At 36.8% G+C, this 13,558-nt stretch overlaps 1 protein-coding gene across 5 annotated transcripts in view; it reads right to left on the reverse strand.

Moving 5' to 3' along the window:
* Positions 1-13,558, reverse strand: part of LOC149785878 (carboxypeptidase B-like) — a 76,766-nt gene that overhangs the window by 34,975 nt on the left and 28,233 nt on the right. The window contains exons 1-3 of one of the 5 annotated variants that reach the window (XM_089979868.1): positions 8,884-9,049; positions 3,898-3,973; positions 2,981-3,214 (exon numbers count right to left, since the gene is read on the reverse strand). In XM_089979868.1, the coding sequence (XP_089835994.1) occupies positions 2,981-3,214; positions 3,898-3,973; positions 8,884-8,972 (399 nt within the window). In that variant the 5' untranslated portion in view covers positions 8,973-9,049. Of the gene's footprint in view, positions 1-2,980; positions 3,215-3,897; positions 4,415-8,440; positions 8,598-8,883; positions 9,050-13,558 lie in introns of those variants that run through there. The other 4 variants (XM_089979870.1, XM_089979866.1, XM_089979869.1 and 1 more) reach the window with 4 other exon arrangements.

Consider the following 13,558-nt stretch of genomic DNA (forward strand, 5'->3'; position numbering starts at 1 on the left):
CCAGGTGTCCATGAAGTTCCAAAAAAACAGCCCTTTTCAGGGCTACCCAATACTCTAGAAAAGAAATAACCATCAATTTGCCAATGTGTAGGTAGAGTAGTGTGAATATAAACACTAACTCTTTTTTAAGATAGTGTGAGGGTATGTGTTTGTGTGTTTGTGTTTGTGTGTTTGTGTTTGTACCCGCTCACGTACGATTGTGTGGATAGTAGATTATGGATTTGTTTATTGTTTCTTAGCGTATGTGTTTGTGTTTGTGTGTTTGTGTTTGTGTGTTTGTGTTTGTACCCGCTCACGTACGATTGTGTGAATAGTAGATTATGGATTTGTTTATTGTTTCTTAGCGTATGTGTTTGTGTTTGTGTGTTTGTGTTTGTACCCGCTCACGTACGATTGTGTGGATAGTAGATTATGGATTTGTTTATTGTTTCTTAGCGTATGTGTTTGTGTGTTTGTGTTTGTGTGTTTGTGTTTGTGTGTTTGTGTTTGTGTGTTTGTGTTTGTACCCGCTCACGTACGATTGTGTGAATAGTAGATTATGGATTTGTTTATTGTTCTTAGCGTATGTGAAGAGTATAGTTTGGGTTTTGTAAGCGCTCACGTAAGATTGTGTGGATAGTAGATTATGGATTTTGTTTATTGTTTCTTAGCGTATGTGGAGAGTATAGTTTGGGTTTTTATTATATGAAATGAGAAAGTATAGTTTGGGTTTTATTATATGAAATGAAAAAGTAGGGGGATGTTTTCCTTCACGTTCGCGCGTTGTTTGGTCATGATCTAGGTAAGATCAATTTTACGTTTTAGGGGGATGTTTTCCTTCACGTACGCGCTTTAAGTATAAGAACCCATAGTATTCGTCGTTCAAACCATTCTGCAAAGAATAAAAAAAGAAGATGGCTTCTAACCAAATGGACAAAATACAAACATTACAAGACGTTTTAGACAACTTAGGAATGATGGAGCAGATGTTAATAAGACTGGTTGAAGACCATTATTCCTATAGTCCCCATCGTGTAAAGATGGAAATTAATAACTTAAAAAAGGTAAAGGACAAGATTAGTGGTGTCATGAAAGAGATAAAGGAGGAGAAGGAGGATGAAGAGGAAAGAATAAGAATAAGCAAATGGAACGAAAAGATTGAAAAAGAAGAAGAAAATGAGAAGAGGAAGAAAGAAGAGGAGGAAGAGAAGAAGAAGAAAGAAGAGCAGGAGAAAAAGAAAGAGAAGAAGAGAAAGAGTGTTGGAGATAAAATAAGAACTTGGTGGAGAAAAAGAAGAAATTAGAAGCAGAAGAAGAAGAAAACCCAAAGGCCCTTTTCAGGGCCAGCCATATTTCTCGAAAAGAGATAGCCTTTCCACTGCCTACCCTTTTTTAAAATTTAAATTTAAATTTAAATTTAAATTTAAAAAATTTTTTAAAAAATCCCAAAAGCCCAAACTCTATTCCCCATGTTAATTTCCCCTTGTCGCTAGACAGACCCACACTATAGTTCCATGTTAAATTCCCTTTTTCGCTAGAGTGACCCACGATTTTTCTCCATGTTAATTTCCCTTGTCGCTAATCTGACCCACGATTTTTCACCATGTTAAATTTCCCTTGTCGCTAATCTGACCCAGGGGTCTCTGTAATGCTAATTCCCATTGTCGCTAATGTACCCCACTTAACTACTGATGCCTTTACTACTACGCGGATCTGAAACGTTGTGAACTTTTGAATTGTTACACATTGCTATTAGGGGATTAATTTAGTAGCATGTATCTATAGATTGTAATTCTGTACCTGTTATTATGACCAGTTTGTTTTTATTTAGCTGTCTGTACATATGTCTATACATATGTATGTGCGCATGGTGGATCCATGAAGGGTGGGTGTGGTCAATACAAGTAGGCCAGCCTAATTCAAGAGAACTGTGTGCTGTTTGTGCGTATATCAGGCTGTCTCTCTGCCCGTCTGTGTCTATATAGACATGGAAAATGATGTGACCATCAAGGTCATACAAAGACGAAACCGCTAATTTGTAAAATTGTGCGCATGGTGGCTCCATGAAGGGTGTGTGCTGCCGATACAAGTGTGGGCCAACCCAAGAATTCGGGTGAACTTTGTGGTTTGTCAGTGGACACATTTGCAAGTTTTTACAAAGGCTTATGAATCATACTGCTGTACAAATGACCGAGTCGTGTTTGTTTCAATTGGTTGTTGTTTCAATTGAGTACAATTGAGTCCTTTCATTCCATGAGATTATTTGAATAATATTTTAATTCCATGAGATTATTTGAATCTTTATTTAATTACATGAGATTATATGAATCTCATTTTCATTACCTGACATTACATGAGATTATTTGAATCTTACCGTCGTCATACCTTTGAATGTATTAATAATTTTTTTGTTTTCCTATTTGTGAATATTTGGAAAAAGTAAATTGAAGGAGACGTGACGTGTGTGTGTGTGTGTGTGTGTGTATAAAATTCATTTCATAAACTTCCGTCTTTCATCACATTATGCTGTGTTGTCATTTGATCCGAGCAAATTTCCAGGTCGATCCTGTAACACTTGAATTCATACCTTTTTTGTAGATATCGAATGTTCAGATTTGGCAATAGGAAAGGGCATCTGATGAGGAAGGATGTATACTTCCTTTAACATGGACTCGTGTGTATTGTGTCTTTTAGTTCGCGGTTTGTAGCACCCACGAATTCCGTGGAAAAGTTGTGAATTCAAAGCACACACGAATACGTATATAATCTACTTTGCAAGATTTTGGGTCGTATATTCTAGGATTTGTAAAGAGAAGCACTGGTCTATTTTTTCCTGTGTATATACACATTGTCTCGCCTTTTTTCGAGTTATTTGAATGCAAAGTTAACATTGTGTTGACACAACTGCCGACGGCTAACATCATGCTCGCTACGTCTTGCAATTTCCCCGGAAAAGCGATACAATAATAATAATAATAATAATAGTAATAATAATAAATACCTCTTCAAATGTGTGATATTTTCCGTAATCGAAGTCATCGCCCTGCATCACAGAAACATGTTTGTTTACAACCTGCTGTTGGTTGTCAATTGCCCGCTGTACATCCTCGATTAGAACTTCACTGTAAATACCATTGGCTTTGAGTTCAGAGATGATATTTTCAAACGAATTTGGTGACAGATTCAGGTCTACCGTAGAATTAACAGCGGAGGGTGCCCGCCACACGTCTATTTCCTGAAGATTGATTGTTCATAACTTTTGAAACAACAGCTTTGCATAATTCAAACGCAGATCACATCACGCATTCGCGCGCGCACATAGACATACACGTACACAGACTTACTCTACGTCTATATATTAAACATAGTTCAGTGCAATCATAGACTGAAAATATATTTTTAAAATGAAAATATTTTATTTAACCTCATTCATAAATATTCTGAATTAGAAAACTTGACTAGTATATTCCAATATACAATAACATTGCTCAATCTCTTCTCATGCTTTTAAAATGTTCTGTTCATGAGATTTCCTTGGTATTATAGATATTACGTGGCCATCAAGTATATGACAACCAAATTTATTAACACTTATTTAACATTTATTAAGACTCGAAGGCATTATTAAAAACTCCATAAAGTTTTACATCAGTCCATGAGGAAACTTAACAGTATATTTTTTGAACTCCTGTCCTTTAATTCATGTAATATTTTTATTTTTTTAAATATGCTTCGAAGAAAACAAGATTAACACCAGCAGTTTATTATCAAACTGAAGTGCGGTTGACATTTAAACTTTTTAGATAACCGTGAAAGAAAACAATTACACTTCAAATTATTCCAAGAAGATGATATCCGAAATGTACTTAACGCTACATTGTTTTGAGAATGCCGCTTATAAAATGTAGATATACATACCTTTCCTTTGAAAATAATGTCTTGAAGCAAAACCAGCTGTTCTTCGTTTCGAGGTAACACGCGGAGAACCTTGTAACTGTAGAAAGGAATGTAACGAACATGTATTATACCATAAAATTGCAGTTTTATTAGCGGTTCAAAATATTGGCAGCCCTGTAATTCTTTTGCAACCAGCTGACACATATCATACAATAGTCTTTTTTATTTCGAGGGCGTTAGTCCTTTCTTGTCGTCGTTAATACTCAGCAGTCATTGTTGTTTCTGTATTATTATTCCTTTATTATCGAGTGATATTGTGATACCAGTCCGACTGTACTTTTTCCCAACTCCTTCCTAGCCATTGGGTTGAGATTATTACAGTTGGTAAGATACCAGTCTGCCTGTCCGTTATCCTGTCTCCTTCATAGCCACTGGGTTGAGATATACTAAATTTGGTAGGATGCCAGTCTGTCTGTCCGTTACCTTGACTCCTTCTAAGCCACTGGGTTCAGGTATACTAACCTTGGTAGGCTACGTGTTTTTACTGAAACCATAAGCAACATGAAATGTTTTATGTTATGCTTCCTTTCTTGTAGTCCCAAACAAACAGTCAAAAGGTTAAAATCACTGTATTCAAAGTTGTGATATCTGAATAATTATTGATCAAATTTTTGTAACTTCAGATATAACATACATACAAACGATATATGCGACAGAATTTAGAGCAACAAACTGTGGCAACAGTCTGTGAATGGGTTTAGGATGAGTATATGTGCGTGTGCAGGTAAGCGTTTGTGTACGGCGGGGCGTGGAGGTGGGGGAAGAAAGGTTGAAAGTAACCAGATATAAAATCATGGATATTCATGGTGAAAAAGAATTGCTTTTTATTGACGTTATTTTCATATAGTCTGATATAGAACATGTAATCAATTTATTTTAAAGGCAGCAATTTAACAAAAAACTAAATGTGTCTGATCTCTCGAGTCAGGCTACATTTTTTTTTTTGGTAGATCTTTTGAGTCAATCTACATCTTTTGGTGAATCTTTAGGGTCAAGCTACATCTTTTGGTGAATCCTTAGTCAAACTACATCTTTTAGTGAAATCTTATAATTCGGCTACATCCTTTGATGAAATCTTAAGTCAAGCTACATCTTTGGTGAATCCTTAAGGTCAAGCTACGTCTGTGGGTGCATCATGATGGGCCAGACTACGTCTGTGGGTGCATAATACTAATAATAATAATGAGGACTTTGTATAGCGCATAATCATGAAACTGGAAAAAATAAAAAATAAAAAACAACAAAAAACCAAAAGAGAATGTTTAAGGTAGGAAACATTATTAGGTCTTTAAGTTTGTTCTTGCAGTCGAAATAAGTGACGGGCCAGGCTACGTCTATGGGTGCATCATGACGGGCCAGGCTACGTCTATGGGTCCATCATGACGGGCCAGGCTACGTCTGTGGGTGCATCTTGACGGGCCAGGCTACGTCTGTGGGTGCATCATGACGGGCCAGGCTACGTCTGTGGGTGCATCAAGACGGGTCAGGCTACGTGTGTGGATGCATCAAGACGGATCAGGCTACGTCTGTGGGTGCATCAAGACGGGTCAGGCTACGTCTGTGGGTGCATCAAGACGGACCAGGCTACGTCTGTGGGTGCATCATGACGGACCAGGCTACGTCTGTGGATGCATCATGACGGACCAGGCTACGTCTGTGGGTGCATCATGACGGACCAGGCTACGTCTGTGGGTGCATCATAATAATAATAATAATAATAATAATGAGGACTTTGTATAGTGCCTAATCTTTAGAGGCTGTAAGCGCTTTACAACATTAGACAACACATATAAGATAAAAAAACATATATAATGATTTGATTAAAATAACAAACACCATGAATTTGGAAAATATAATATATATATAAAAAAATTAAAAAATATATTTAAGGTAGGAAACATTATTAGGTCTTTAGGTTTGTTCTTGCAGTCGAAATAAGTGACGGGCCATGCTACGTCTGTGCGAGCATCATGACGGGCCAGGCTACGTCTGTAAGTGTATCATGACAGGCCAGGCTACGTTTGTGGGTGCATCATGACGGGCCAGGTTACGTTTGTTAGTGCATCCTGACGGGCCAGACTACGTCTGTGGGTGCATCAAGACGGGCCAGGCTACGTCCGTGGGTGCATCATGACGGGCCAGGCTACGTCTGTGGGTGCATCATGACGCCCAGGCTACGTCTGTGGGTACATCATGACGCGTCAGGCTACGTCTGTGGGTGCATACGGACGGGCCAGGGTACATGATATGCTATAATTGTTTAAGTTTATCTGAATGCTCGCGTGTGTTTGAATGTGTATTATGTATATCTGTATGTTTCGTAATCTTTATTAATGACTGTAAATTGTAATGATTATCTGCAAGGAAGATATTTTGTTTACACAGATATACATTTTATTTTAAAATATAAATAACGCCTGTAGAGTACATATAGATCTCTGAACAGGTCTTTACTTAGGTGTTTATGATCATTAATAATAATATTATTAATAAACCTGTTTACTAGTTTGGAATCGTTACCCACTGGATATGTCGATCATCAAGTGGGTTCTTAAAAATAATTCAGTTATTTCCCATTGTACTGGTTGTTTACGATGTGCGTGAGGTATTTGCGAAAGGTAACGTAGTAAGTAAGAGCAAATGCGTTTAGCACCGTATGTATATATGTAAATAGGGAGAGAACTGGACAACTGATTTAGTTCCTATTTTGGTTTCTTATTTCCTGTTTCTTAACGAGAGATCAGGAGATCATTTCTGTTACAAGATAAAGATGATATAATTTTATCATCAGAAGACGGGGAACTTCTCATTAAATACATGTGCAGTATTATTGCTGCAAGAACAAAGATGTTGTTATGTGTTGTTGTGATGTAACTTTAACAATTTTTCAGTCATATCGCTACGATGTCTGCAAGTGCCAGTTTTTAGTGATGTCTAGCACTGGGGCATCATGCCGCAGACATGTGGCATGATGTCCCACCCAGTCACATTATCCTGACACCAGACCGACCAGTCCTAACACTAACCTCTTAATGCTGAGCGCCAAGCGAGGCAGCTGTTAGTACCATTTTTGTAAGTCTTTGGTATGACTCGGCCGGGGATTGAACCCACTACCTCTCGCATCCGCGTCGGACGCTCTAACCACTAGGCCACCGGAACGGTTGCAAGCAAGAACAAAGAAACGAAAAGAATATTGTGGTCAGAAATAGGGATGCATGTGTATGGCATATAGTCTAACACCATACAGAAATCATAAGCAAATGAAGAGTACAGAATTATTACAAAGGAAAACGTGGTATGTAGTTTATTGGGCTCTTAAGCTGAACATAAATTGATCGACAGGTGGAGACTATATAATGTATATGGGGATCACAGTATTTCTATGGTCTACTGAGCGGAACATTACTCATGTCGACAGATATAACGGTAGATTACGTGTTATATTATTCAAAGAGTGGCGTCACTGGGGGGTGGGGGTGCGGACCTTACCGGATGATATCATCAGAGTGGATGACACCAAAATGACTGTCTATAAAAGGTTTGATTTTTTTTCTCACAGGAAGTAGGTCCATGGGGGTGAGTTACCGCACATGACTAATTTTTTGAACTTTTGTGCAGGAAAGGGGTCTATGGGGGTGAAACCATGACTTCACATGACTGTCTATACAATTTTTGAATTTTTGAGCAGGAAGGACGTCCATGGGGATGACACCATGAGTTACCGCACATGACTGTCTCTACAATTTTTGAATTTTTGTACAGGAAGGGGGTCCATGGGGGTGACACCATGAGTTACCGCGCATGACTGTCTATACGATTTTTGAATTTTTATGCAGGAAGGGGATCCACGGGGGTGATACTATGAGTTACCGTACATGACTGTCTATACAATTTTTTAACTTTTGTGCAGGAAGGAGGCCGATGGGTGTGACACCATGAGTTACCGCACTGGATGACACCATCCCTAGTGACGTCACTGTATTCAAACAAACTACTTCAGTTTAAACATTCTATAAAATCCGTCGCTTCTCGAAGAGGATTATGTGTCTGTCTCACCTTTAGGGAGGGGCCCCGAGTGGCCGAGTGGTCTAAAGCGCTCTCCGTTACGGATCACTGCCATCTCACCTCTGTCTGCGTGGGTTCGAGTCTCGGATTCGGCTAATGTGGGTATGTGAGAAAGCTTGCCAGTAGCTTCTCGTGGGTCGGTGGTTCTTTCCGGGGTTTTCCCGGGTTCTTCCTCCACCATTAATACTGGCCGCCATGTATAGCCTATCGTATGCTGAAAAATGGCGTTAAACCCTACAACAACAACAACAACACCTTTAGGGGTATGCCTTTTTGATGCAGGAATGTATGAATAACATTGGGTTTTCTTAATCGTTTTAAAATGGAAACATGCAATAGCATTACTTCAAACCAGTAATAGGGCGGTGTGTTACTGCGTTTAAAATTTCGGGAAGAATGTTTGCACAACATAGGATAGGGATTACGTGGGGATACTTACTGAAATCGCTGACATATATGCTTTGGCTCACATGTTATTTCGTCATACTGAATTGTTATCTTAACATTAAGGGTAGGAAAACCTAACCGTAAATTATGCACCTCCTCCAAAAATGAGAACTGCATTAATGGATACAAGCCTGTAGCTTACGCCGTTGTCTCTCGAATCGCACAACTTTGACACGTGATGTACTGTGCAATAAACAGAAGTAGGAATGAAGGTATATTTTTATTCGGGAAGGTTTTATGTATATAATGCCAGCGTACGATAAACAGTGCAGATCTGGTGTAGGAATGAAGGTACATTGTTTCGGGAAGGTGTATATAATGTCAGTGTACGATGAACAGAGGTACAAATCTGGTGTAAGAATAAAGGTATATTAATTCGTAAAGTTTATATGTATATAGTGCCAGTGATAGATTATATGTAAACACTTTACGAACCCATTATAATTAACTCTCTGCGCCGTGAATCCGTGAATAAACAAATAAAACACCAGTAATGCCCAAACTGTCGGCATTGGATTCTTCATGTTCGACACAAATATAGAACCTAAAGCTCAATGACAGATTGAGGTTAGTTATATACAAGCTGTCCTGAATTCCCACATGACAGTCACACGACTCGAATGATAATCTACAATGAACGAAGCGCGTGTGACCAGTATGGGCAGCCGTCACCGCCAGAATTACATTAATCAAATGATGTAGTATGAAATGATGTAGTATGAAATCAAATGATTTAACCCAGCAAATGAAATTATAAATCAAGATTCCAGATGACGTAGTGTCACATGAAATGATTTAACAAAACCGAATGATGAATTTAGATCCCAAATGACGTGACATTAAATAAAATAATATAGTGTGAAATGAAATGATTTAACCCAACAAACGGAATGATGAATTCAGATTCCAAATGTTGCTGTGTGATATGAAATGATGTAGCATGAAATGAAATGATTGAACCTCAAAAATGAAATAATGAATTCAGATTCCAAATGATGTGGAGTTAAATGAAACGATCTGGTATTAAATAAAATGATTTAAAGAACAAAACGGACTGTTGATATCTGCTTCCAAATGACGTGCTATTAAATAAAATTTAGTCTAAAATGAAATGATTTAATTAAAAAAAATCATGCATTTAAATTCCAAATAATCTGGTATTAAATAAAATGATTTAAACAACAAAAGTGATTAATGGATTTTGAATCCAAATGGACTATTATTAAATGAAATTACGTAGTATGAAATGAAATGATTTAACCCAACAATCGAATCAGACCGTTTACTTTCCATACATTTCATTTAATACCACGTCATTTGGAATATCGGTTGATCATTCCATTCTGTTCTTCAGATCATTTCACCTAATGCCAGATCATTTGGAATCTGAATACATTATTTCATTTTTGGGGTTAAATCATTTCATTTTAGACCACATAATTTCATTTAATACTAGGTCATTTGGAAGCAGATTTCATCAATCCGTTTTGTTCGTTAAATCATTTCATGTGACACCACATCATTTGGAATCTAGATTTATCATTTCATTTGCTGGGTTAAATCATTTCATTTCATACTACATCATTTGATTAATGCAATTTTGGCGGTGACGTCTGCCCATAGACCAGATCGAACTTAAGTACATGTAGTCTACGTAAATGTAGTATCTCGGTTTTCGTCAGTACTCCCAAGGCCGGATTAAAAGCGTTGCAAATTCAGCAGTTAAGCCAGGATCATCACTTGATGAAGGAACCCACAACACAATGACATGATAAGTTTTGGGCGTTGGGTGGATGCCAAATGTTGAAATTGGTCATGGACTAAAAACATTACCTTTGTGTGCTCCACTTAAAATTTTGTTCTTCCATGGGAACGAAATGCTATCAGAAAAAGTTAATGTTACAATCCAAAACCCAACGAATTAAAATCGGCTTTAGCATCACCCCAATTATATCTCGTCATACATAAACACACGTATACACAAGTATTCTCTGTCTCCGTCTCTCTTTCTCTCTCTCTCACACACACACATACACACATATATTTGTAAGAATGTTAATTATGGTAATACATAATCTCTGTCCACTGCAACATATATAATATAATGTAAAATTAACACTGCTTTTTATTTTTAAACATGCATGTTTCGTCCAAAATCTCAAATTGGGCCAGATTTCTGCATTTAAGTCCTCAAAAATGCCAGTTCAATATTAAACATGGTTTTATTTTTCTGAGAAAGACACTTTATGTAACCATCTAACACATGTAAATTTCATACGTGTTTTCATTCGTACTCATCCTATCGAACAGAACGATGGAGACGAACTGTGTTCTTATCTCGCCTTTATAATGTTCGTGGGCATACGGCCTACTAAGGTAAAAATATTATTTCCTTTTTTTTGTACACATAACTGATATTCAAATTTCCATTGCCATTTGTATGAAAGATCATTTTCTTGTTTTATATTTTGCTTATTTCTGATCGCATTTTCGGGCATTCAAAAGCACCAGTCCTAACCAATGTGTATATTTGAGATGAGTGTAGCTAAATAGAAGAAGCGCACGATGAGGGCTATTCACAATAATAATACAGAGCAGCAGAGTAAGTTATATTTAATTAAGCTTATCTGGAAAAAGGAGTGATGAATAGAAAAAAAAATACTCCTATATTTTTTCCTTGCCATGATCATTTTTATTTTTGTCGAGAATGCCGCTTATAAAATGTAGATATACATTACCTTTCCTTATTATTTTAATCGGTTTTGTGGAATATAATATACTCGTCTACGACTTCGTAATCTTGAGCTCTTAAAAACGTGATTAGATATGAGATATTAATGTGAATTCGCACTCTTGAGATCTGTCGAATGTAATTAGAATAAGAGATATTAATGTAAATTCGCACTCTTGAGATCTGTCAAATGTAATTAGAATAAGAGATATTAATGTGAATTCACTCTTGAGATCTGTCAAATGTAATTAGAATAAGAGATATTAATGTGATGTTAATGTGAATTCGCACTCTAGAGATCTGTCGAATGTAATTAGAATAAGAGATATTAATGTGAATTCGCACTCTTGAGATCTGTCAAATGTAATTAGAATAAGAGATATTAATGTGAATTCGCACTCTTGAGATCTGTCAAATGTAATTAGAATAAGAGATATTAATGTAAATTCGCACTCTAGAGATCTGATAAACATGATCAGTATATGAGATAGTAGTGTCAAATGACACATATACAAGCCATGAAAGTGCTGAAATAAGCAGTGAATTAAGCTAAAATGCAAAATTTGTTAGGAAAGATATTAACCGGGTTCCATTTGATGAAGTAATTATATCAACTTCAGATTTTAATCTGCAGTAGAGAAGATTGTAGAATAGATATATTGACGTAAATTAGACTGTACTACGGTCAAATACAATTGATTGCAACACTTCTCGAAAATTATTTATTTCAGAAAGGGATTACACTGTACAGTATACTGTTAATGCAACTACATGAGTAATGTAATTTTTTAAAATAAAAAATAAAAAGAGGATTGATTTTATATTAGCTATATATGTACTGTTACCAAAAGGATCCTTACAATGACACGTGCTACCTACATATACCATAAGGATCATTACCACTGTAGCGTCCCGAGCTTTAGGTCTGATACTGTGTGTGTGTGTGTGTGTGTGTGTACGTTTGTGTGGATAGTAGATTTGGGGGTTTGTAAGTGTAGCGTCCCGAGCTTTAGGTCTGCACAAGGTCAGCTTTTACTAGATGTCAACTTGGGATTTTATTCACAAGACTGGAAAGCTATTCAAGTTTCAACAATTTAATAAACGCTAATAATGGTAAATGTTCACGGTACCATATGCATGAACAGATCAAGAATGAAGTCAAAACTCTGAAATAGGTCCAAGCGAGTAGACAATGCCTAAAATTCTTTAATTACATAAATGTGTGGCTCAGAGCAAAGTTAAGAACGTACATAATAAAATAATCACTGCAAACAAATAATGTATCTCTCAGGAAAGAGTACAACCCAAAACGAATTGAGTTGTAGAACACGAAAAACGATACCACTCGAATGTGTTTCCCAGTGAGTTTAGTATTGTTGTGGTCCAGAATGCACTATTACTTTGAAATATAAATTTAGAATTGTTTTTCTTCTTTATAGCCAACTTCATGTCACTTTAATGTAATATGGAAATAATGAATACTCCCTGTAGGAATAGTACAATGAATGCTCCCTTCTATATATGTTTAGTCACTTACCGTGGCAACAGTACTGATATTTTAATATATGTATCTAGTTGAATTTCCATATGCAACAATTATATAACAGTAGAATAGATTATTGTTTTATCACTCGAGTCAATATAGATGTAGGCCATCGGTTCAACCAAAGCTATTGTAGTATCGCACTGTTAACTCTACGGGGGAGGGGGTGGGAATCAATCTTCAACATTGAGGAATATATTGTAAGTTTATTTCATATCATTTGGAATATTATATCGTCTGTAATGGTTTATATTGGTATAATGTGATCTCTATAGTAAGCATACCGCTGTCGTATTAGCTCTATTTCGCTGTCCTCTTATTTCGTATAGGTAGTCTCTCTGCCGGTCGGCATGGGTCTGCTAAAATACGGCACACGACTGGTATTTATACCCTTTAGACCCACTGGTCTTACGCAGAGATTGATGGGATAAACCTTGGTCGTAAGTGCGTGAGGGAAACACAAGAGTATATCGATTGACACTTAACAACACCTTAGAAATGCCCAAAAGTATTATGGCGGGTGAATTGTGATTCGCACTTACACAAGTACTTTGGCAGTGGAGTTAGTCTATATTTGGGCATTTGATGTGAAGATATTCACATCTAAACTTAACTCTTTATCCCAGAAAACGAATATATTAAGCTAAATAGTGTTAGAGGATATAAAAGAGACCAAAAACACAACGACCAGAAAGACCGATTTGGACCAACATGGACAACGGGATACAACCCCGTACGAAGTAAGTGCCAACCACATTCACCCAAATTAAAAATATATTAATAATACAAAAATCACTAAACGTGATATTAAAACATTTCTACAGTTATTTATTGTG

The sequence above is a fragment of the Sinohyriopsis cumingii genome, chromosome 13, assembly GCF_028554795.1.
Source record: "Sinohyriopsis cumingii isolate HCF-2022 chromosome 13, ASM2855479v2, whole genome shotgun sequence".
NCBI classification, from domain to species: domain Eukaryota; kingdom Metazoa; phylum Mollusca; class Bivalvia; order Unionida; family Unionidae; genus Sinohyriopsis; species Sinohyriopsis cumingii.